A 24,858-nucleotide genomic window follows, 5' to 3' on the forward strand; every position below is an offset into this window, starting at 1 on the left:
AGGGACTCTGGGCTCTACTCAGCTACTTTCTAGGTGAAAGTTCTTGGGCCTCCTCTTTGGACCTCAGTCCCGAGTGTGAAACAGGGAAGACAATGCTCAAGGCTGATTTTCAGTTCAAATGAATCATGAACGGGGGAGCAGGTGGCAAAGCCAAGTGAAAGTGCCTTTTAAATGCAGGGACTGCTGTTAACAGAAATTGCAATTTGCAATTACAGTTTGGTAACAGGAGCCTTGGGTACAGGTTAGACTGCCTGTCTACTGGACAATGCACAAGGAACCCAGGGTGTTGTTTGAAGTGTCTGTGGCTGGACAGGGCCGTGGCTGACACTGAAGGAAGGGGCTTCAGAGAGAAGCAAAGAATCAGCGGGGGCAGAGGACAAGGGCAGGTCTGGGAAGCCCTCCGTGGTGTCTGTCCATGCAGCCATCCCCTCCTGGCTGGCCATCGCCATCTCGGTGGCTTCCATCCTGCCCTCTCCTGAGGTCCCAGCATGCTGAGAGGAAGCGGAGGCCCACAGCCAGGACAGAGAGGACGGGGAGTGCCAGGGCCTTGTGTCTCGGCAGGGCTGGGGGCTGCCAGCCACTCCCATCCACCTCCAGCAGGCCTGCCCACCAGCTCCCTTCCCTCCCGGGGCCCGCTCCTGGCTGCCCCCAGACGTGCTCTTACTTGTCCAGCGCCGAGCCCTGGCTCTGATTACTGGTAAGGCGAGAGAAGACATTGCGGTCGTTCCGAGGCCGGGTGGGAGGGGATGATGGAGGTGTGAATCCCACGTCTGTGGACCTAGTGCGCAGAGACAGAGACATGTCTGAGTGACCACAGGCCTGCCCGCAGACCCACGCTGGTGCTGAGCAGGCACCTTCTGTCTCGGCCGTAAGAACATGAGGCCAGGCCCAGGGCACAGCATCTGGGCTCAGGCCGCAGCCCAGCTCCTGGACACTCTTCTTAAAATCCATCCTCATATTCACGGATTCAACATTTGGGAATTTATCTGCTCACTGGAATTCCTACAATCAACACTCCCGGTGCTTTTTCGGTATGATTCTTGGCCTTGTGTAGAAAAATTTGAGCCACTCTACACATATTTCTTGCCAAGGTTGTTTCAGCTCTGATACTGGAAACAAGTGTCCCATTCATGGACAATTTGGTACCATATTCGATTACATTTTTGTGCTTTTTGATGGTGGTTTTGATTCTTAAAATGTCCCCAAGCATAGTCCTGAAGTACAGCCAGGTTGGCAATGCAGCCTAGTAGCAGAGTGCTTGCCTCGCTTGCACAAGGCCCTGGGCTTGATCCCCAGCTTGATCCACATAAGTAAATGAATAAATAAAATTTGCTGGCAGCACCTCTGCAAGCCCAGCACTCTGGAAGGCTAGGACAGGAAGACGGCAGGTTTGACCCTTGCCTGGACAACTCAGTGTGATTTTGTTTTAAAATAAGAATTAAAAATGGGTAGAAGATATGGCTCAGTGCTAAGGTTCTCAGTTCAGTCAATAGCACTGCAAATAAATAAGCAAATCCTCCCAGATCCCATTCTTCCTCATTTTTGGGGGGGGCGGTACTGGGGATCAAACTCGGGACCTTATGCTTGCAAGGCAGGCGGCAGAACCACTGAGCTAAATCCCTGGCTCCCCAGTATTTATATATATATATGTATATATATATATATACATTTTTTTTTTTTTTTTGGTACTGGGGATCAAACTTGGGACCTTGTGCTTTCAAGGCAGACACCAAACCACTGAACTAAATCCCCGGCCCCCAGATCCCATTCTTTGAAAGCTGTCATTAGGTTCAGCCAAATCCTCCCTCCCTTTCGAGAGTCATCCTGGGGTCGACCCAAATCTTCAGGCTGCAACTTAAGTTATGTTCTCTCAGTTCACAGGCAAAGCAACAGGCTGAAGTGCCACGTATACAGATGTCCTTTCACCTCCTCCCTACCAAGGCCACTTTGCGAGCCAAGGTCATGGGTGTCCGCCCAGGCTCCAGAGAGGAAGGAAGGCTGGGAGCTGGAGCTGCCTCCCTCCAGGGCAGAGAGCAAGAGGTCAAACTGAGCTCTGCTTCCCCAGTTTAGCTGTGTGACCTGGGGCGGGCCACTCAACCCCTGAGAATGAAGTGCATGACCAGAGGGCCCTCACAGTCACCCTGCCATGTGCAGAAGCTCCTCAGGACCTGGTCCATGTGTGCCTGACCGCTGGACACTGTGCTGTTCTGCCCTGACTGCTCTGGTTCTTTGAGTTTCTATTTTCCTTTCAAAACATGAGGCCTTAAAGGGAGTGGAAGCTCCCAAGGACGCATGGTCATGAAAAGGGGCTGAAGCATATCAGAACAATGGCCAATGAAGCTACTACAAAGCAGTCTACGCTGAATGTGCATCAGCATACGGTTTTTGGCATGTGGCTTGGCTACTGGTTTCAGGTGCCTAACAGAGATCGTCTACCCTGAGCCCACCCCTGATAGGGTGAGGAAGGGACCATGGGCGAAGCTGAGTGACTCAGACCAGCTGGCCCTCACTAGAAAGCGTACATAATGAACTACAGAGCAGAACTTCACTGCCACACACTCATCCAAGGACTAGACCAGCACTGACTTCAGAAGATTCTGGAACGTGCTCTCACCTGATGGGCTGCCCTCGGTCATATGACTTCCTCCGGGTCAGAGGGGATGTCTCTGAGCCTCGAGACTGCCGGGGGCTGGAACACAAGGGTCCAGTGAGGCCCAAACCCTACTCCCTGACCTTTCCTCCCAACCCTGTGGTCCTGCTCCCCTCCTTACAAAGTGCTGCCCCGGGTGGGCAGGCTGATGGTGCGAGAGACCTTGTCCCGGTAGTAAGGATCTCGTATGGAGAAGCCCACTCCATCTTCTTTGATCTCCACGAGGGAGGCCAGGGACTTGGTGATGTTCTTGGTGGAGACGTCCAGTGGGGGTCCCAGGCACTCAGCTGACACAGCCTTCATTTGGGCAGACAGTTTGGGCTCCCCCTGAGGACAGAAGGATGGATGGACCAACTTGCCCAAAGGGGATGGCACATACTGAGAAGCCAGGAATCCTAAGGAAGGAAATAGTGCCTCTTGGCCTAAGGAAGAGGAACCCCTTGGAAGCATCCAGCAGCCATGATCCAGAGACTGTGCTGCAAATCCACAGAAACTGAGCCTGTTTTACTGCCCTCAGTTGGACTATGCGAAACAGAATCCCCACATGGACCTCTTCACTGGTTACCAGCTAATCAGTTTACCCAAAAGTATGCATAATTCAGTGCTCTCAGTCTGCAGTTCTCCCCTCCTCTTTTCAACAACTCTTCAGTCTTGGTTCAGTCTAAACCGATCCCTTGCTGTCAAGTAAACTTCCTTATTGTTGACTCCCATACTGTTGGATCAACTATCTGTAGGAAAAATAACTAGGTACAGAGTTAGGTTTTGACTTGGGGCAAGAGGCAGAGTCTTGGGTGATCAGGAGAAATTTTTGAAAGTGGGGCATTTGGATATGGTGATGTCACTAGGAAGCAGAGCCCAGGGGTGGCTTCTATCTCAAAAGAACGAGCTGTACCCGGTTACACATCTGGATACCCCTGCAACTCCAGGTTAGATCCATTTTGGCACCTCCACCCCAGCTACAGCAATGTCAGGCCTGAGGTTGGGGTCAGAGTATAGTAAGGCTGTGGGAGGCTGGCCAAGACCTCCCTTGGAGCTCACCTTGAACTTGAAGTCATCGTGGCTGGTGGAGCCTTTCATGGTGAATGACTGGGAGAAGCTGAGGAAGAAACAGAGAGACTTTAGGATCCCAATAGCTTAGCCTCTGGTTCTCTGGGTCTTCAGACTGGTGAGTCCCAAAGGGCCCCCAAATCCAGGCCTGGCCCAGGGACCTTATGGCAGCCCAAGTCCCCCAGTCCCTGACTCCCAGCTGGGACTCACCTGCCCTCAGAGAACTCCGAGACCTCCTCATCAGTGCTGGCATAGCCATTCTCTGGGAGGAAGGAAGGGAGAAGGCTTGAGAGACCCCACGGAGTGTGGGGAAGAAGCAATGGGCTCCCTCCCGCATCTGGCCACTGGGATCAGACTTGCACTTCTGGGGGCTTCTGGAGAGGCGAGCACCGCTCCACCTAAGGTCAGAAACAAGGAGCCCTGGGAGGCCTGAGCCTTTCGCCACAGCTACACGTACCCTGCTGCACATTGTAGATGAGGGCCTGCAGCTCGGGGTGCGCCTCCGCTTTCTCCCGCAGGGCATCCAGGAGCAGGTGGTTCTGGGAGGAGCCCGCCATGTCTGTCTGCCTCAGTCGTCCCTCCAGTAGCCGGATCTGGGCCTCCTTCTGGGCTACCTGCAGCCCCTGAGGCAGGGAGCAAGGACTGGGGTTAGCCTTCCTGGCCTTGGGGGGACTCCCATTCTCTGTAGCCCCCATATTAGCTCTGCATTAGTGGAGGTCACCTCAGTGTTATGGACACCCTGTTTTTGTATCCCCCCAAATTCTTATGTGGAAGTCCTAATCCCCCTGTTGCTGCAGAATGTGTTATTTGGAGACAAGGGCTTTAAAGAGTTAACTAGGGTACTATGGGTACCATGAGATCATACGGCTGGGCCCTAATCTAATATGACCAGTGTCCTTACAAGAAGAGATTAGGATGCACAGAAGAGATTAGGCCCACAGAGGGAAGCCGTGTGAAAACAGGACACAGCAGCCACCTACAGCCACGGAGGGAGGCGTCAGAAGAAACCACCCCCGCCAACACCTTGACCTTGTACTTCCCAGCCTCCAGACAAGAAACGCCTCTTGCTTTGGCTGTCTGGGCACCGTGTTCTGGCACACTGATACAGTGCCCTAGGACACGGGGCAGAGCTGACAGGGGTCACGGAGGACAGGGTGAGGAGGCATGGAGAGCAGTCTCACTGGGTGCATCTGTCCCCAAGATGCAGGCCCAGGGCAGGAAGCACATCCTCCAGCCAGGAGCAGACGGTCACCTTTAACTGAGGCCCTGGCGTGTGCCAAGTCCTGTGCCAAGCCCCTTACATGCATCATCTTGTTGAAGCCCTGCAACCAGCGACAAGCTTCGTACTGTCCATCACCCCAGTTTTATAGCTACGGAATCCAGTGCTCAGAGGTTAGCAGCTTGCCCCAGCCTGTGAGTGACGCAGGTGAGGAGGAGCCAGGCCCCAGCGCTCCTCCAGGAGGCGCAGGCCAGCTGCCCACACACCTTGTCGATGGATGCCTTGAGGAAGTTGTCCAGCAGGAGGCGGGCTTCGGCCAGGGAGCAGGAGCTGATGACCACCGACGTGTCTGTGGAGTCCAGCTCCTCCTGCGAGTGGGAGGCAGGGAACTCTGTCACCTGGGCCGCCCACCCCCCACTGCTCCCACCTCGGTTCCGTCCAGGCCCAGTCATGCGGGCACCTTGGTCTCCTCCAGCTGCACAATGGTGGCCTGGCAGTCAGTGATGCTGTCATTGATGTAGTCGATGTTGGCCGTCAGCACCTCCATCTCCTCTGCCAGCTCCTGCAGCCCCTTCTCTTCCTCTGGGCTCTCAGCCTGCAGCTGCTCACGCTTCCTCCTCAGCGCCTCCTGCAGGAGGAACAGCTCCTCCCTTTTCTGGAGGGACAGTGATGGAGGAGAGACCTCAGGGGGCTTCCTGGCCTGACCCACCGAGGCTGCCTGCTCAGGGTCCCCCAGAACAAGAGGGGACAGGAGAGGCTTGAGAAGTCAGAGGTGACAGAGGACAGGTGGCGAGAGGGACAGGAGAGCGGGGGAGGCGCCTGCCTTGATGAGCCGCTCCATGTCGGCCTCCAGGTTGACGATGGTCATCCTCTGCATGACGATGTCGACGATCCTCCTCTCCAGGGACTGCCACTTGAGCCGTGCTGCCTTGCTGAAGCTCTGGCTGGCCCCCTTCTTCTGGAACTTCCTTCTGGAAGGGAGAGGCAAAGGTGGCTGGGCGTGATGTGACCGCTCTTAGCCTCTGCAGCTGCCCTGAGTCCCCACCTAGAGCTGACAGCCCCAGGGACCCCAGCGCTTCCCGAGCTTCGCTCTCCCTCACCCTGGTCCTGCCCACCATGCTTCCATCCTCTGCCCACACGGGCCAGGGCAGCATCGGCCCACCTCACCTGGCCGGGCGGGTGCCATTGACTGTGTTGGCTGGGTGGTCCCCCAGGAAGTGGTTGATTTTGCGGTTCCACTGGCGCACAATGCTGGAGACGGAGCGGGCCCCTGACTCGGCCTCAGACGAGGTGGTGCTGGCCGACACCTCAGCCCCCGAATCCAGCATAGGCGGCTTCAGTCCTGCACGCCCTGCCACCCGCTCAGACATGGGCTTGGCCAGGCGCCTCAGTGCAGACACCTGAGGAAGAGGGACAGGTGGGCAGGGCAGCCTGAGGCTGCACAGCAAGCCCCAGCTTGGGAGCCCCAGACAGAGAACGGGGGCCGCTCTGTGCGGGCCTACACTTGGGGTGTAGAAGGGCCAACAGGTCCCGGTCTGAGTGGAGTAGAACACAAAAGAGAGTGCCACTTTTTATTCTTTTCTAAGTGATCAGCTCAGACATTTGTGAACAGTCTGCAGTCTGCCCCCTTGCTCTCCTGCTGAGAAAGGCCCATGTCACAGACCTGACACACTTCGGCCATGACTGCTGAATGGCAGAAGGAATAGCTGCAGCCACAGGCAGGGTGGGCTCCCCCGCCTCCCGGCTGTGGCAGAACTGGGACATGCTGCCCTCATCCCGTGTCCAGGGAGCCGGGGCCCCTGAAGGAGAGCAATGAGAGCACCACACCCGTGCGTGTGTGCAGATGTGTGTGCCACAGGGGCAGGGGCCTGCGCACCACTCCCTAAGAGCACCTACCTCTTGGGTTTTCCTCCTCAGGACAATCTCTTGCTGCCGTTTCTGGGACTCCAGGGCCCGGATCTGAAACTGTGGGAAAGAGGAGAGTGGCACCCATCCTCAGGCACTGTGCCCTTTCGGCCCAGGATGGGCACAGGCTGGTCAGCTCTGCAGCCAGAAGCCTGGGTTTTCCCAGACAGGTGAATCTCGGGTGATCAAGCTGTTGATGGAACGGGTCTCAGAGCTGAGCTCCTTCCCCAGAGGTCGCAGTGTGGCCCCTACAAGGCCACTGACTTGGCCTCCTCTTCCATCACAGTGAGGACTTGGACTGGAGGGCTCAGCCTGTCCCACCTCCCTGCAGGGCCCGAGCCACACATTTCTGGGTTGCTGGTGACTCCAGGAAGGTGCCTGCCCTTCTCTGGGCCCCCAGGTCCTGCCCTTCCTACAGACCGCACCTTACTCCAAGCATGGCTGTTACCATTTAGGACAGCAGGGACCGGGGCCCACCTGGGCCTGCAGTTCCAGGGATCCTCCCAAGCCCCTCACCTCCTGTCGCCGCTGCTCCTTCTTGAGCTGAGCGATCTCTCGGTTCCTCTTGGTCTCCACCAGCCGACGCCGCTGCTGCTCCTCCCGCATCTGCTTCATCAGGGCCACCTGGACGGGAGAGGCAGCGGGGTAAGGCAGGGCTGGGAAACAGCGGCTCTCGTGCTCCAGGGGATGCCTGGCTCTGAGGATGCTGGGCAGACAATGGCCTGAACCTGCCAGGTAGCAGTGGCTCAGGGCTTGGGGCTTCGGAGTAAGGAGGAAGGGGTATACCCCCTCCCCTCCACAGGAGTTGAAGCTACCGGGCAGCTGCTGAAAGGAGTGGCCTTACAGCCAGCCATGTGGTTCAGGGGCTCCCAACCTACAGGGCCTGACCCTGGCCACCACCCAAAGCCTGGTCTGGCCATTCTAGGACAGGGTGGGTTGCTGGAGGCAGGTCACCCCTCTCCCACTGACAGCCCGAGCTGTGAACAGGGCCAAGGTAAAGGTCAGGGCTGGATTCCAGGGCTAGACTCATAGTGACAGCAATAAAAACCACCATTATTTATTGAGAACTGGCTACGTGCCAGGACAGTCCTCATGACAATCAGAGGAGAGAGGCATTATTGTTCCCGCTTAATAAACAAGGAAATGAGTCTTGGAAAGAGAAAATAAATCAGCCATAAATCTAGTGATGGATGGCCAGCCTTGGGGCCCAGGTCATGTCACCTCCCCATCCATCTCTTCCTACAGCCCAGGCATGGGCGGCACCATGACAGTTCACGGCAAACACAGACAGCCTGGATCCCAGAGTTCTCCAGGGTCTGGCCAAAGGCACACAGAGCACCTTTAGTGTGGCTGGAGACAACATGATGTGCTAGGAAGCCACTCTTCCACGGTCCTCCTACAGCACCTGCCTCCTACTCCTGGTGCCCCAAACACAGGAATACAAAGTACATGGCCCTTTTGACACTTCTCAAGCATAAGGGGGAGGAGAGTTAAAATGGGGGCTGGTTCTTCCTCTGCCACCAAGGCCAGAGACCTTACCAGGAATATCACCATCCTGCCTTGCTCTGTGGTCAGGAAAGAAAAAGTGTCCAGAGAAAGAAAACCAGGCAGCCTCCTAGGGAGCTGGTGGCCAGCAGGGTCAGATTCTACAGAGCTTAACTTACAGAGCAGGGGCAAGCTGGCTGCTGCTGGGCATCCGGGGTCCAGAGTGAATGTTCTTCCAAAGGCCTGGGGCTGGGAAGGCCAAAGGCAGGCCTCCAAACTCTAGCATCTGAGCTTCCTGGGATGGTGCTGTCTATGTCTCCCTGGCCAAAGGCCCGTCTTCCCAACTTGCATGTGTGGCCAAGCTCTTTGGAGACCACCACAGGCGTGATGGTCTCAGAGTGGGTGAGAACATGACCGTGCTGAAATGGAACCTGAGACCGGCACTGAGCCTTTTCCCCAGGAGACCCCGTACATGGTGGCAGGGCCCACCCAGATCAGTTCTGTGGATCACTGGGCCCCCTTGCTGAACAGCGGGAGGGATGATCCTCAGACAATGGCCTTCACAGTGTCTGGTTAGAATCCTTGGCTGCTGCTCTCTCTGTCCCTCCAGGGGAAAATTGGGGGCCCTGCTGGGGCATCCATAGGATGACCCTCAGCTGACTTCCAGCCCTGTTCTCACAAGAGCAGTCATGCGGATGGAGCTGGGCCCTGGCTGAAAGGCCTCAGCCATCCTGAGACTGACGTACACATATACATGGATCCCTCTGGCTTTCAAATATGTCCCGGGCAGTAGGCTCATTTGCAGGTTTCAAAACCCTATGAGAATGTTCCCCAGCGATGTTCACCAGGGCAGGGCCAGCTGAGGTGGGAGCTGGCCAGAACAGGCACCCTGCAGAAGCATCAGGCAGGAGCCTCCAGGGAGACAGAGAATAGGGACAAAGACCAGAGAGCCCAGGGCTTTCCCGGGGCTGCTGGAGGAGGCACAGGCCATGGCTGAGAATGCTGCTGTTCCCGTTTCCGCTCCACACCACCAGAGGGCACTCGGGGCCTGGGGAAAATGTGTGGGAACTTGGGTTCTGAATCCTTTCAGTGTCAATTACATCTTTTTTTAATTTCTTTTTTTTTGGTACCGGGGATCGAACTCGGGTCCTTCCGCTTGCGAAGCAGGCGGCCAAACCACTGAGCTAGATCCCCAGCCCCAAATTACATCTTAACCACCGGTGGATGCATGGAAGTAGAAGGTGAAAATGAGGCTCCTCATGGCCAGTCCAGGACAAGCTGGTCTAAGCACAAGGGAGGACTTCACTCTGATCAGGCTGATGGACCTGTGTCCCAGGCTTGGGGACAGAGCCTACCAAGGGGAGGAGGCTGGCCACAGTGACAGCTGAGCAGTCCACCTCCTCTAAGGGTGGACATCAGTCGTCACGGCATTGCCTCTTCCCTGTGCACATGGTAAGCCCCAGGCAAGTCAGTGGTGAGACTGCAGTTATCAGTGGCTTCGAGGGTGCAGATCCCTATCCCATCAGCTCTGAGAACTGCAGAGCTCCCTTTCCTGCATCTCCGTTACCAAAGCTAAAGCTCCAACGCTTGCCGGGGCTGCCACCAGTGCTACATTTCGTAGGGGTCCAGGGATGGGGAGAGTTGGGGTGCACCAGGCTGATGGTCAGGGCAGAAAGACCCAGGGGCACGGGGCACAGATCTCTGAGCCCCAGGCAGAAGCCAAAACATACCCAGACACCAGAGGCACAAGGCCGGAGGCCTGGACCAGGACCTCTAGGGCAGTGTCTGGGCTCTGGAGTCGAGAATGATCTGAGCCATTGCAAAGCAGAAAAGGCAGGCAAGGTGCCACCCAGAACACACAGCAGATGGGGAGGCAGAGGACTGAGTGTGTTCCGGCACTACCTCCTGGCAGCTGGAATGACCTCTGAGCCTCACTTCCTGTGCCTAAAATAGGAAAGACAACAGGGCTTCCTTCAGGAGGCCCTCCTAAGGTCCGAATGTGACCAGGCATGTAAGATGACCAGCCTGGAACCTGGCCACAGTGGTAATGATTACTATGATTCCATGCAAGAGTTGGATCAAACCAGAGGCCTCACCTATGCTTCCTGCATACGGACGGAATTGTGGTGCAGCTTCCCACCACAGGGGGCAGCGCTGAGCAGAAGGCCTACGTGCACCCCACACACTCCTGCACCTGGGCCCTGCTAGTGGGCAAGGTCATTGCATTGTGGAGAATGCGCTCAGCTAAGAGGACAGTGTGCATGGCCAGGAAAGGGCTGAACCAAGCAATGCTGTTTGTTAAGAAAGTCCACCTTTGACAGCACTGATTATTTCAGACATGGAAAATGGGGTCTAAGACTCCTGCTCCTCACAACCTCAGCCCTACCTTGGCCTTCTTCATCTCAGCCACCTCAGCCTGCAGCTTCTTCAGCTCCCTCTCATAGCGTGACTGGTTCTTGAGCAGCCGGGCGTGTTCCTTCTGTGCAGCCTGTAGCTTCTGCAAGTCCCGGTTCATCTCCCGCAGCCTCTTCTCATAATCCGCCTTGATCTTGTTGGCCTTCTCCTCTGTGTAGCACTCCATGGTGCCTGACAGCAGCAAGAGGCAGCCGTCAGAGCTGCGTGCCTGAGTGTTCCTGCTAAGTGTGGGCTCCGAAATGGGGGAGGAAGGTGGCCTGGGTTCTGGTCTCACTGTGTGACCTCGAGCAAGACACCCCTCTCTGGGCCTGTTTTTTCATTGGAGCAATGAGGGGGTGGGACTAGCAGATGCCCACCCTTCCTGCTCAGACATTCTATTGGAATGTGGGGGGTTCTTCATCTTGAGATCTCGGAGCCCTCAGTCCCCAGCTTTCCATGCGCAGCCCACTCATGCTGGCTGGGTTCTGACCCATTATCCGGTATTGGAGGAAATGGCTGGGGCTGGTGGGAAGGGGGAAGAGTTAGCAAGAGAAGACAGTGATGTGGGCTGCAGCAGAAGGAAGAAACTGATTCCCCATCCCAGACTCTTCCACAGGAAGTGCCAGCCAACAGACATGTTAGATGGAACGGGTACAAACCACCTCCTCATCCAGTTCAGTTAACTTCACCCCTCAGCTCAGTTAACATCATCACCTCCGTCCAGAAGCTCATTCTCTGAGACATCCTTGGCTTCTGTCTCCTTCATTTCCCACCCAGGCATCAATAAAACCTTTTAGCTCCACCTGCAAAATACTCAGAACCCAACCGCTTCTCACTACATTCCGTCACAAGCCACCTCTTCTGGGATCTTGAGCTCACGTGAGGCTCACGGTTCCTACATGATCGCCAGCATCCACTTTAGCTCCCCTACACACGAGCCAGAATGATGTTTCTAAAATGTTTTAAAATTTTACAGCACACACTCCTCTCAAAATTCCACACCTCCTCACTGCCCTCAGAGTATACGGTAATATCTTTCCTGTGACTGACGTGATCTGTGCCATTCTGGCCCCTTGTCCTTCCATCAACATGCCAGGGACACACCTGCTTCCTGTTGCTCGGTCCGCCCTAGAACTGTCTCACCTGCAAGCTTTTGCCTAAAAGTCACCTTTTCTGTGAAGTCATCCACAATCATACCTTAAAAGCCCCTAGCTAGTCCCGACTCTGTATCCATCCTTGCTGTAAATAATAATACTTGCTCTCATCTGACAAGCTAGAGATCCTACTGAGCTTTCCGTCTCTCCCTACGGTGTATACTCCACGAGGGCAGCAATTTCGCACACATCAACATCTTCCGCATCTAGACTAATGTCTGCTCCACACATGCATTCAACAAATGTTTGCTGAATAAGTGGACGAAGGAATGAGCAAATGAATAATCGGATGAATGGGCTGAGGAGCCATATGAGGAAATCGGATGCAAGAAGGAGGCTGATAAACTGGATGCAGAAGAAAAGGCTGGGAGGCTTCATGTTCATATGCCTAGGTATATAAAGGATTCGAATTTATATGTATATAAAATATATATATTATATATATATAATCCTTTATATATATAAAGGATTAAAGGATTCAAAGACGTAAGATGAGAGTAAAAAAGAGGTGAATTTAAAATGTAGCAGAGCAATTAGGTTAGACATAAGAACTTCTAACTGTGAGCCAGAGCCACAGTAGAAGGGCCAGAAGTCCCCTGAGCAGAAGGTCAGGTACACCCCCAAAACGCTGCCAGGTGGGGCAACACATTTGAAGAGCAGCCCCAGAAAAGCAAGGCAGATCCCAGGAGCTGGGGCCTGGTGGGTGGGGGTATCTAGACATCCTTCCCACCCCGCCGGGCCCACAGGCCAACATCTGGCTGTCCGGGAGGACATGGGAGCCTGCTGGGTCCCTACCAGCTGCTGGGTGTGCTCTGGCAGAGGAGGAGTTGGGGAAGGTGGGGCTCACTGAGGTTCTGCAGCACACGGTCGCGCTCCAGCTGCGTGTCGCGGATCTTGTTCTGCAGCAGGATCAGCTTCTCCTCGTACTGGTGCTTGAGCGTCTGCAGCCGCCGCTGGCTGTTCTCCAGTTCATCAATCAGCTTTTGCTTGATCTCAATCTCGCACGTCAGGTCAGCCAGGTCCGCCTGGAAGTTCACCTCTAGGACCCAGGAAGAGCTAGGCTCAGGCAGGTGCCACTCCGGGGAAGAGGGGATTCTCCAGGTCAACTGGGATCAATCAGTGACCAGAGGTGGGTGAAATGGGAAACCCCGTGCAGGGTAAATGCTGCCAGGTGGGGCAACACAAAAGGAAGGCAGATCCCAGGAGCTGGGGCTGGGGGCTGGGGGCGTCTAAACATCCTTCCCACCCAGCTGGGCCCAGTGGCCAACATCTGCCCGTGGTGGATGACATGGGACCCTGCTGGAGTAGAGGGTGAGGTGTTTGAGAGGATTTGGACCAGAGCCAGCAGCACGGACAGCACCCCTGCTTGGGGCCTGCATCTCAGCATCAGCCGGGCCTGTATTCAGTGCCCTGCTCTGCACCGACTACATCTGGGAGAGTTGTGAACCTCTCTTGAGCTCGTTCAGGGGTGACCTGGGAAACCCAGGGCCTAAGTGCAGGGCAGGAGCGAGGACCCCAAGCACCAAGCCGCGTGAAGGGCAGGCATAATAAGCACTCAGTAGGGATGTGCCTCCGTTAGGGTCGGCATCACCGCTGGGCGGGGCCTAGGAGTTCTGGGCCCTGTACAACTGCTATGCCTGGGAACTCCAGCAGGCGCGACCCCACCAAGGGCAGCCGAACCCTCTCTGGGCCGAGCTCTGACTGTCGGGCCCACCCTGGTCACCTGCCACAGGTGGCTCCTTTCCCCCAGCCCAGGCCCACGCACCCTTCTCGTCCGGGTCGGAGTCTGAGTCTCCCAGGCTCTCCTCGCTGCCTGAGTCCTCGTCTTCATCCTCACGCCCTTCCTCCTCCTCGCAGCCACTCTCGTCTCGCTCCTCCTCCTCCTGGGCACCAGGGATATTAGGGCTGGGCTTGGCCTCCCAGGAGGGGAACCCAGAGGTGGAGACTCGGCAGATGTGCCACCCTGGGTGTGTCAGGAGGGGAGAAGCCACACCCTCTGGGAAGAGTAGCTGCCCCCAGCACCCTAAGCACAGCCCCCTGGAGGAGTCTCCTTTCCACACCATCTGTTTAGGATGAAGTGGGGGCCTGAGGGATGGCGACAACCATGGCAACCAGTCTGAGATACAAGGACACTCAAGGACCAGTGGGGCAGACCCGTGCCCACTGAGCGGTGTGCAAAAATGGCGACAGGAATGGGGGTGAGCCTGCGGTGAGGAGGGGGCAGAGTCCTCACCTCCTCAGCCTCATTCTCATCAGTCTCCTCACTGGTTTCCTGTTGGAGTTTGGCCCTCTTTTTGAAGGCTTCCTTCTCTGGGCTGCTGAAAAGAGAGAAGCAGAGGCCAGATTAGGGGACTAACCCTGCCTTGAGACAGGCGGGGGCGCAGCAGGAGCGGGAGAAGCAATGGCCCTGCCCACGGTGTATGGGGACAGGCTGGGTTCCTGCTCCACAGAGAATCAGCCGCCCCCACGGGGGAACAGCACAGCACTGGAGAAGGTGTGCGGGTGTGTAGTAAGGGGGTCTCTCTGTGAAGCGGCTCCACGACTTCCCAAGTGATCTTGGCGGAGCCCCCAGAGATGGGGCAAGGTTGGGTGGATGGTCCTTCCTGAGTTCAGGGGGAGGCAGTGGGAGACTCCTGTGAGCGACACTCCGGAGGCGCAGCGCTGCACTCACCTCTTCCTGCGCTGCCTGACCTCCTTCTTCTTTAGCCGCTCCAGGTCCTGCCTGGCCCTGCGGATCACCTCAGAAGCATCCTCCATGGAGTTGGCCGGGCTGCCCCCAAAGGCTGGGCCGGCTGGAGATGCTCCCAGGGAGTAGGGGCTCCGAGCCGAGGCCCGGGACAAGCTCCGCCGGAGGGACTCGTTCATGGCTTCGCTCTCCAGGAGCTTCGTCCTGTGTGGGACGAGCCGGGTGGGGATGAGCTGACATTGTTCCCAGCCCGGCCTGGCCAAGGGCCCCAGCCTGCTCATACCTGCTGGGGCTCACTCACCGCAGCTCCTCGATCTCCCGGATGTAGTTCTGGATCAGAGCCCCGATGGCCTCATTGCCATCACCTGGAGAGGGGAGGCAGACGGACGGTGTGGTAAGGACAATGAGTAACACTGGCTTTAAGACCCGCGGCCTTCTATCTGCTTCTAGAGGGCAGCTCACACAGCTCCATAAAAGAATCTGTATCAAGGAAATTCTTGCACATGTGCCCAGATGTACAAGAGCTCTGTTGGGGATAGGGAGAAACTGGAAATAATGTAAATGTCCATCAACAGAGGGCTGCTATAATAAATTATTCATCATCACACATGGAACATTATGCAGTACTTTAAAAAATTAAGTGGGTTTTAATAGGGGCATTTATAAAACAATGCCAAAGGAAAAAGGGAAGTCATAGAATGATACATAAGATCTCATATACAGAAAAAGCTCTGCATACATAGATGAATACATGTGTGCATATATTTATACTCGAAACAAAAGTGCTGATAAAGGTGTGAAAAATACACACCCAGCTGCTCATGAAGAGTCCTCCTGAGAAGCAGAGAGGATGTGGGTAGAATTTGTCAAGGGCATTTTAACCCTTCGTTTTGTATCTGATGTATTGCTGGCATGTTTAACAAGGATGTGTTCATGTATCGCTCATGTCATAAAAAATTGTAAAATCAGTTGGAAAAATATATCAGTGAATTGATGTGGGGCAGGTGGGGGAGAGGAGAAACCTAGCTCATGGATGTTCTGAGGCACCCCAACCTACCAGCCTTGGCCAGAAGCAGGTTGGCTTCCTGGCTCATGAGATGGGTGACGCGGTTGTTGATGGCATCGATGGCCTCCTGCATGGCCTTCACCCGCAGCCGCAGTGCCCCGTTCTCCTTCTGCAGCATGGCATTCTCTCGGTACAGGTCGCTGTAGCCCTCGGTGCCATCCTCTCCGATCACCCGCTTGCCCTGGGAAGGGCGGGTGGGGAGCAGTCAGGGGCTGAAACTCACAGGGATGTGCTGCTCCCTCTGCCAGTGCCCTGGCCTCTTCCGGGACATGGCAGCATAGTCAGTCTCCAGCCCCCAGTTTCCTAACACATAGCTCCTGTCTCTCTCTGTCACACGGCTCCCCTGTGACAACCAAGTCACCCTGCCATCTTACCTGGCCTATGTGCACTTTTCTATCTCCACACAGGCTAATCCAAGGGACAAACCCTGCCTGGGCAGGAAGCTAATGGCAATGAGTCAGTTGGTGTGTAGGACAGCAGGGAGTAGGGGAGGCTGAGCTAACAGTCACAGACTTGGTCTAACAGAGCCAGCCACCCTGTGACTCCAGTCAACTCGTGCCATTTGTTGTTAGAGCTTCAAGGTTTTCCGGCAAAGCTGAAACTGCAAGACTCAGGACATTTTTGGAAAGGCTGACCACTAAGGTGCATTCTTTTGAAACAAGCACAAGCCAATGTGAAACTATCTGTGTGCCAGATTCCAGCCACAGGCCACTAGTTGGTGATCTCAGCTTTGGTCACATAGAATTAGATACTTCCCAGCCAGGGATTTAGCTCAGTGGTTCCAGTGCCTGCCTTCTGGCAAGCGCAAGGTCCCAAATTTGATCCCCGGTACCAAAAAGAAATAGATACTTCCCCCAAAGCACACATTCTCATTTCTATTCCATTATGTAAGGCTTGTTCTCTACCTAGAATGCTTGCCCATTTTTATTTATTTATTTATTTTTGGTACTGGAGATTGAACCCAGGGCCTTGCACTAAGCTACATTCCCAGCCAGTTTTAAAGAATATGACTAAGCTGCTAAACTGCCCAGGTGGGGCCTGAACTTGTGATTCTCCTGCCCCAGCTCGAAGAGTGTCAGATTTACAGGCATACACCGCCATACCTGCCGCTGTGCACCTCTTTTTGGTGATACCGCATTTGTTCAAAAGGCTTCCTCCACGAGACCCTTTCTGGTCACCTGCAGGAGGAGGAAACACTCTCTCCTGTCCTCCTGCAGCACAAGGGCCTATTCCTGTGTCCCTACTGTCAACTATGCTGTCCTAGTGCAGCGATCTCACCTGTCCAGTGGATATAAAAACAACCTGGACAGCCTCTGCCCGGGCCTACTGTCCATGTAACAAAGGCAAGGTGCTTCTCTGCCTCAGACTTAGTATTGTTCTAAAGCCTGGAGCACTCAGATTGTGCCAGATGCACCTGGTGAGGCCCCAGTGCCGGGCAGACATGCCTGGCACACAGCGATGCTCAGGAGGAGAGGAGTGGGCAAGAGGCACGCTGGGGAACTCAGGTGGAGATGGCAGTGTGGTCCCCAGGGGGTGCAGGCCCCAAGGGAGACTGCGGGTGGGGCTGGGGAGGCACTCACCGCCTTGTACTCCATCAGCTCCATTTGCAGGCGCGCGATCTCGGCCCGCAGCGCACTGATCTGTTGGCTGGTCTTGTCCTGGTTCACCACTACCTTGTTCTTGATGTTGCGAGCCCGATTGGCATATTTGAGCGTGTTGAGTGTCTCCATGAAGTCCCGATCCGAGGGGCTCACGCAGGCAATCATGATGGTCTGGCTGGAAGTGTGGTCAGGCTGGGGTGAAGGCCAGGAACACGGCCATCCCCAGAAGCACTGCCTTGGAGCAGAAGTTCTGCTCCTACTCCGTTCCCCACTACCTTAGACCCGAAGGATCTGGGCATTCAGGAGCATGGAACCTGGGCATAAGGCTCTGGACCACCTGGCTGAGAGTTTCCACTGTGAGGGGCAGCCCATGAAGGCGGCTAACAAGGCAAGGATGCCTAACTGGAGAATCCCCCGCTTGATGATAAGGATCTGCCCTGGCCTCTGTGTTTTTCTACCATTTCCCATCTCTTGTTTCATTTGGTCATTTCTTTTTTTTGGTACCGGAGATCGAACTCGGGACCTTGCGCTTGCAAGGCAGGAGGTGGAACCACTGAGCTAAATCCCCAGCCCTATTTGTCTCGTTTGGGTAGTGGGACTTGCTTTGAGAATAGCTCTCCCAGCCTTGCAGATAAGGACACTGAGTCTGAACATAACTGGACAAAGGTCATGGAAAATCTCAAGGTGCCTGCACCCCAGGGTGGGAAGGGAAGGTCTCCTCCTCCTCCTCCTCCTCTTCCTCCTTCTCCTCCACAGGGCCATCATGGACCCCACCCCCATAGCAGGAATCCCCAGGAACCTCCCTGCCTGCCCTGGGTCTTCCCTGCATGTCACCAGTTACCTGTTGCCCCCCAGTGAGTCCTGGAGGAGCCGAGTGAGCTTGGAGTCCCTGTAGGGCACGTGCACCACCTTCTTGCTCTGGTCCCCCAGGGCGCTGATGACATTGCCCAAGGCCAGCTGCAGGAGACAGAGTCTGCAGCTCAACAGTCCCTCAGGGGGCAAGGGGCTGGCACAATGCATCCCCATGCATCCACCTGTCTAGCTGGCCCCAGCCAGCCTCAGGCTCCTGGTTGGGTCTATGGGCAGAACTGACAAACTGGTAAAATGAGGGAGTTGAGGCAAGGGTGAGGGCTGAGAATGAAGGCCTAGAGGCCCATAGGTGACGACTATGGGTGCCCCGGCCAGCAGCTGGCAAGAGGCCCAAGGAAGACTGGGCAGCCATGGGGTTGCGGGCCTCGGAAGGATCTCAACCTGAGCGGCTCTGACTGCTGGGACTGGCGACCCTCCATGTGCCTACCAGGCCACAGTTGATGGAGATGCCCTCCTTGGCCCGCTCGCCGGTGGCCCCTGTCCGCTTCAAGCGCTCTGAGCCAGCCAGGTCCACAAAGTGAAACTTGGCCGTGAGAGTCTCATATTCGCTCGGAGGAGCTGCACCCTCTGGAAGGCCGGTCACCGCCTCATGCCCCTGCAGTGGAAGGCGGCATCTGACTCCCCCAGCCTGTGCCCCACCTCGCTGGCTCTCTGCTCCTGACTGGCCTCCCCATGGAACAGCTCGGTGCCTCGCGCCTTTGCACGTACAGCGCGTCTGACGGGAACCCAGTCCTTGCACACACCTGGCTCCCATTCCATCTCCACAACACAATAGAGGTGCCATGAGCCCATTGCATAGATGGAGTAAATGAAGCTCAAGAAAAAAGAAAAGGAAAAACCAACAAGTGGCAGAGGCGAGCCCTGCCTGGTTTGCTGGCTCTCATCTCGCCTTCCCTGGAGTCCCCTGCAGCAGACAGCTCTTGCATCCCGAGGGCTCCTCACCAGGTCGGGCTGGGCACACACACGCATCTGGCACAGGTGGATGGTGAAGATGGCGTGGGAGCGGGAGCTCTGCACGTTCATCTGGGTGCTGGCCGTGGTGCGTGACAGGGCGCCCTGCTTCAGGCACTGGATCAGCTGGGGACAGAAGAATATACGAGGATTCAGGGCCATTGTGCTGCCAGCCTCTGGTCTTTCAGGAAAACCCATGCTTGCCCTGGACCTTCAGAGGCTGCTCACCTCCTCCTGGGAGTTGATGAGACGAGAAGTGACGCCCGTGGTATAGATGCCACCGTTGGGATCTTCGTGGATCTTGATGTTGGACCTGCGGTGTCGAGCGTCAGTGTCACGCGTGCTATCAAACAGGTCAAGGATCTCCTCGTTGTAGAGCTGTGGCGGGAGGAAAAGTGGCTGGGTCTGCGTGGCCCACAGCAGGGGCCCAAAGGGGCTTTCCCGTGTTTAGAAACCACCTCCATTTTGCAGAAGTGGAAAGTGACACCAGGAGATTAGCTTGCCCAGCGCTGTTCCCCTCTGGGTTCTGAATTCCAGGCTCCTCCTCCTAGAGAGGGGAAGGAGGATCCGCCGGGCCCTGGAGGCACAGTTGCTCCTCTCCCCAGGGAACCAGCACTGAGCAGCTCTCAGTCCCAATGGGCTAAAGGGGACACAGAGGTATAGGTCTTGGATGTCAGAGATGAGGAAGACCACGATTTGGGCAGATCTTGTTATATAAGTGGGCAAGGAAAGCAGAGGTGAGGGTGTGATTCCAGATGAGAAAGGGCAGAGGCAGAACTCAGTGGAGGCCAGGGAGTCCCACCCTAATCCTGATGTCCCTGGGACTGAGGTGATGGCAGCCACCCGGAGAGAGGAACGTGGCTGTGCCCTGTGCTCAGGAGGAGAGGGGAGCACGGAGCAGACCACAATGTTGAGCCTCCTGGGAAGATGCTGTGAGGGCTGACCTGGCCAGGAGCGGCCACGCTACCTCAGTCTCAGCCAGAGATTTCTGTGAATGGAACTGTGGACCGGGAAACTGTCGCCTGCTGAAGGCTGGGATGGTCAGCAGACAGGGAGCTGAGGCTCCGAGTGCACAAAGGGACGGGGGCAGCTGGGGCAGCGAGAGAATCTCGAGGGGCAAGAGGAGAGAGGGAACTGCAGCCCTCGGACATCCAAAGGTTTGATGGCATTAAAGGGACAGAAATATCCTACAGGAAGCGGAAGAGGAAACTAAAGGAAGAGATGGTGAGCACGGGGTGCCGCAGTGTCTGTCTATTTGGGTCAGACACACTTGTGTGGCTTAACCCCTTGTCGTCGCCCTGTGGTATGGATTGTCTAAGGGCTGCCCTGCTTTTGAGGGTTCTCTGTGGCAACAGGATGGAGAAGAAGAAAACAAAGAGCGATGAAGGAAAAGCCTACAGTGACACTCAAGGGGCAGGACACGCACATCACGTGCAGACACGTGCATCATGCACACACAGAAGCAGGCAGTCTATCAGGAGCAGAAGTCCAGGACACAAAAAGCTCCAGAGCCTAAAATACTGGTCCCCTAAGGGGAAGGTAGTGGCCCTATGGCCCAGGAGGGAGTGACTGGCACAGCAGGTGGGACATCGGGAGGAGAGAACAGGGCTGAGGCCACATCCATCCCTCCTTCTAAGGACAACCAGAGTACAGTCAGAGAACCAGGGTTGGGGTGAGAACCCAGGGTGCTCCCAACCTAGTAAATAAATGCCCTAGGCCTGGGGTTCTTGGGGGCTTAGATGTTGAGAACTGGAGTTGTCTAACCAAGTGTCCCAGAGGAGCAGTGTGGTCAAGCTCATGAGAAAAAGGTTCACTTGGCATCCTAGAAAGCCCTCTAAGAGCTCCCTTCAAAAAGGAGCTGTTGGGCTGGGGATTTAGCTCAGTGGTTTTGCCGCCTTCTGCGCAAGCGCAAGAACTCGAGTTCGATCCCCGGTACCAAAAACAAAAAAAACAAACAAAAGAGGGAGCTGCTACTGCTGGTGTTCCTGACCTGGGGCTCAGCACAGCCGACATCAGAAGCTCAGAGACCCATTCCTTCACCCCAAAAGCGCCTGGCTGCCACAGTCCCAGGCTGACATCCTCCCAGAGACAGGCAAGATCAGAGGCAGAAGAAGGCCCCTCCTGGAGGACCTTTCTGTTCCATAGTCTGAGAAGCTTCACAGGGCCAGGAAGCATCTCAGGCAGAAAGGGACAAGCAGGCTGCTTGGAGGCAGAAGAGGTACCCAGTTAAGGGAGAGAACTAGAGCTCTCATCCCATGCCAGGCATATGGTTCCAAGCCACCCTCACCAACCCTTCCCTCGAAGTGGTGAAATGACATGCTCAAGGTCACAAGTGACAGAGCTAGAATCAGTCAAGGTCCAAGGAGATCTTGCAGGGCATCAATTCAGCCCCATGTGATACAGGAAACACTTCAGTGTCCCACCAAGTGGTCCCCCAGGCCTTGCTTGGATACCTCCAGCATTGGGGAACTCACCTGTGGATACCCCCATGCCTCTGGGCTCCCCAGGCTCATTCTCCTGCACTGGAGGAGGGTCAGTGTCTATGACACCCACCATGTCTCCCTCCTGCCCACCCCACAGACCACGGTACCTCCAAGAACTGAGCGCTGACTTTGAACTCAGGCCCAGCTACACCCTGCTCCTGTGCCCGCCGCTTGCGCTCAGCAATGCCCCTGAAGAGGTGTGCGATGGCTCTTGGAATGATGCCTTGCTCCTCCTCCGATGTCGCCATGTCAAAGCCAGTACCCATAGTGTACGTTTTCCCAGCCCCTGTCTGCATTGACAAAGACAGAGTGAAGGTGTTACCCAGGGCCACCAGCCAGACCTGCACCTGGCCAAACCCTCTCACACATCTACCTGCAGCCTAGTTCCCCTTCCACACCCAGCGGAAGTCTCTGATGACAGCTGCCCTGTGTTATCCAGGAGCATAGCAGCACCCTCAGACAACAGACAGAACTACACCACTGTGTCTCAATTGCTCTGGAGGTAAGGCTGTCTCCCCCATCAGATGGGAAATCAAAGATAGGTGGCCCCTGGTTGGGAGGAAGGGTCTTACCTGCCCGTAGGCCAGCACTGTGGCATTGTAGCCCTCGAAGCAGCCCTCAATGAGCTTGCTCACACAGGTTGTATAGATCTGTTCCTGCCATGTGTCCAAGTCAAAGACAAAGTCATAGGTGAAGGCCTTATCCTTCCCCAGCAGGACTTGGGGCTCCCCCGGGGTGACAGAGGTACAGATGTGACAGCCCTCAATCTTCTCCTTCGACAGCTGGGGCCGGATCCTGCCGGAATAGGAAGACCCTTGGGTCAGGTCCTCTTCGCCCACATTACCTGCCCGCTTCCTCTTTGCCACTCAGCTTTGGTGATTCAGTAACAATAATACAAACATCACCAAAACAGCAGTTGTTAACATCTACACAGTACTCAGTGTATCTTGAAGCTGTTAAAAGTATTTTATAGAAATTAACTCTTGTGCTCTTTACTAGCAACCCATGAGGTACCTATTGTCTGCCTGATTTTACAGATGAGAGATGTGAGGCTGAGAAAGTTTAAATGACTTGTCCAAGGTTGTATGATGGAAAGCAACAGGTCCATGTCACATGAAAGCCCATACTCCCGGCTAGACCAGGAGCCCTAGAAATCAGCACTCCTGTGAGCAAGGGGAGAAGACAACTCGCCTACTTCTGGGGAGACAAAGCTCAGGGCCAAGGTGGGGAAGAGAGGGGCAGGCCTCCACATTCCTGAAGCCAGGGCTAAGTTCTGGAGGAGGTCAGAGCTTCTGCCAAGGCCTGAACGCAAGGCCCAGATGCAAGGTTGTTATGGTTCATAGTAGCAAATGTCCTGCCAAAGACTTGTGTGATCATAGGCAGGCTTTGGGGAAGTGATTGGATTACGGGGGTGCTATGGTCACCAATCTGGTGAGTTAAGTCCACCAACTGGTTAGTCCACCAATGAGTTTATGGCTAAGTGTGTTGTCAGAGGGGGCATCTGGCTGGAAGAGTTGGGTCGCTAGGGGCGTGGCCTGGGAGGGTTTATCTCCTTCCTGTAGCTCCTCCCTTCACTCCGCTTCCTGCTGCAGCTTTACTTCACAGGCCCTTCTCTCTGCCCTTTCAGCACTAGAGCCAGCTGACTATGAACTGCAACCTCTACACACTATGAGCCAAAACAAACCTGTCCTCTTCTAAGTTGTAGATGTCAGGTATTGTGTCTCAGCGATGAAAAAGTGACTAAGACAAAGGGTCCTCCAGCCTGACAGCTCCCTCCTCAGATGCCAGAGCCTGGTGGACATTCTCAGGCACAAGCTTTGGCTCCTTTCCAGGAGCTCCGGGGCCAGACCAGCCACAACCCTGGCAGCCCAGATCAAGCGAAAAGCTCTCTGTGAACGGCACGGACCTGCAGAAGGGACACTAGGTCAGCTACAGGCTGGGCCCATAACCCAGATCCTGGCAGGCTCCCCTGTATAAGTGAGGGAGTGACATGAAGACTGAGTAGGGAGCCAGCCATGGGCAGAACTGACTCCATCCAGCCACCCCCTCTTCCCTCTCCTAAGCAGCCATTACCATGACGAGGTCCCCATGGCAACCAAGCATGAGTCAGCGAGCATGCGTGTGCAAGGATTGGCAGAAAGCACCCCCAAACACCCTAAAGTAAAGGAGGGTTAGTTTCTGATGCCCATGGGTTCACACAAGCCAGCCCCAGTGCCCGGATGCTCACAATGAGCCGCTTGTCAGGCTTCCTCTCCCTAAGCCAACATTTATCAAGAGAAGAAAAGAATGAGAGGGACCAAGCCAGCACCCACTCAGGGACCAGAGGCACCCAGCCACAGAGCCCCGGCCTTCAACCTGCCACCCTGTCCCTGTCCCTGGCTGCTCGGCCCCAAAGGCCCACTCAGATGCAGAACAGGCTCGGTGCTCACCTGAGCCTGGTACCTGTCTGTGCTTTGCTGGGAGGGAGCAGACTGAGGAAGTGGGGAGATCCTTGGGCAGTGAAGCCCTCAGGCTCTGCCCCACACGTTAGTGTCAGGGCTTCCTTCTGAGTGTTCTCTCTGAGGGGTGAACTAGTCCTCACGGGCGAGGAATGGAACCCCAAGAGGTTGCCGCCTGTATCCAGAGGCTTCTGGGTTAGGCTGAAAGCAGAATTAGCATCTCAGCCTCGGCCTGACTCAGCTTCTAACTGGTGAGGGCAAAGCTGATTCCTCTTCACCCTCTCCGGACCTACAGACTGGCAACTGCCCACCCCCCAGCCCGCCCTAGCAAGGCTCCTACCTTGCCTTCTATCTCTATGCCAATCACCCAGCAGACGTGCTGAGTTCTTACTGTATGCCACACGGTTACTATAGGCCTGGCATGCAGTAACTCTGTGTGTGTGTGTGTGTGTGTGTGTGTGTGTGTGTGAGAGGCGGTACTAAGGGTTGGACCCAGGCCCCTACCACTGAGCTTCATACGCAGCCCTTCTTTTGTATTTTGAGGCAGGGTCTTACTAAGTTGCTCAGGCTGGGTTCAAACTTGCGATCTTTCTGCCTCAGTCTTCCAGAGTGTTGGAATCACAGGTGTGTGCCACCACACCGGTATGTATTAATTCTGACTTCACCATAACCCATGAGGTCACTACTAGTGCCCTATTTATAGATGAGGAAACTGAAATGCTATCATCCAATCACAGACAGTAAAGAAGCCAATTTTAGTATAGTCTGGACACATTGCCCTTTCCATGGTCCTACACCACACTGCCTCTAGGGATCAGGTCTCGGAGGGCCAAGGGAAAGTCTCATACTCAGGAAATAGCACAGACAACAACTGAGGAAGGAGAAGTGTGCCACACACACGACACAGGT

At 55.4% G+C, this 24,858-nt stretch overlaps 1 protein-coding gene across 8 annotated transcripts in view; it reads right to left on the reverse strand.

The window, feature by feature from the left end:
- The window catches only part of Kif21b (kinesin family member 21B), a 48,221-nt gene that overhangs the window by 12,450 nt on the left and 10,913 nt on the right, over positions 1-24,858 (reverse strand). For 4 of the 8 annotated variants that reach the window (XM_021242275.2, XM_021242274.2, XM_021242273.2 and 1 more), the window contains exons 2-27: positions 22,084-22,306; positions 21,619-21,801; positions 19,257-19,406; positions 19,020-19,154; positions 18,505-18,672; positions 18,049-18,164; positions 17,187-17,382; positions 15,598-15,787; positions 14,842-14,905; positions 14,526-14,744; positions 14,088-14,169; positions 13,620-13,737; positions 12,702-12,893; positions 10,693-10,892; positions 7,338-7,445; positions 6,813-6,881; positions 6,084-6,316; positions 5,740-5,887; positions 5,377-5,571; positions 5,183-5,284; positions 4,155-4,320; positions 3,908-3,959; positions 3,689-3,746; positions 2,772-2,977; positions 2,615-2,689; positions 665-778 (exon numbers count right to left, since the gene is read on the reverse strand). In XM_021242275.2, coding sequence (XP_021097934.1) covers positions 665-778; positions 2,615-2,689; positions 2,772-2,977; positions 3,689-3,746; positions 3,908-3,959; positions 4,155-4,320; positions 5,183-5,284; positions 5,377-5,571; positions 5,740-5,887; positions 6,084-6,316; positions 6,813-6,881; positions 7,338-7,445; positions 10,693-10,892; positions 12,702-12,893; positions 13,620-13,737; positions 14,088-14,169; positions 14,526-14,744; positions 14,842-14,905; positions 15,598-15,787; positions 17,187-17,382; positions 18,049-18,164; positions 18,505-18,672; positions 19,020-19,154; positions 19,257-19,406; positions 21,619-21,801; positions 22,084-22,306 — 3,762 coding nt within the window. Of the gene's footprint in view, positions 1-664; positions 779-2,614; positions 2,690-2,771; positions 2,978-3,688; positions 3,747-3,907; positions 3,960-4,154; positions 4,321-5,182; positions 5,285-5,376; positions 5,572-5,739; positions 5,888-6,083; positions 6,317-6,812; positions 6,882-7,337; positions 7,446-10,692; positions 10,893-12,701; positions 12,894-13,619; positions 13,738-14,087; positions 14,173-14,525; positions 14,745-14,841; positions 14,906-15,597; positions 15,788-17,186; positions 17,383-18,048; positions 18,165-18,504; positions 18,673-19,019; positions 19,155-19,256; positions 19,407-21,618; positions 21,802-22,083; positions 22,307-23,195; positions 23,395-24,858 lie in introns of those variants that run through there. The other 4 variants (XM_013078635.3, XM_021242272.2, XM_013078634.3 and 1 more) reach the window with 2 other exon arrangements.

The sequence above is a fragment of the Heterocephalus glaber genome, unplaced genomic scaffold (assembly GCF_053883595.1).
Source record: "Heterocephalus glaber isolate CG9 unplaced genomic scaffold, H.glaber_assembly_v1.0 deba00001600, whole genome shotgun sequence".
Classification (NCBI taxonomy): domain Eukaryota; kingdom Metazoa; phylum Chordata; class Mammalia; order Rodentia; family Bathyergidae; genus Heterocephalus; species Heterocephalus glaber.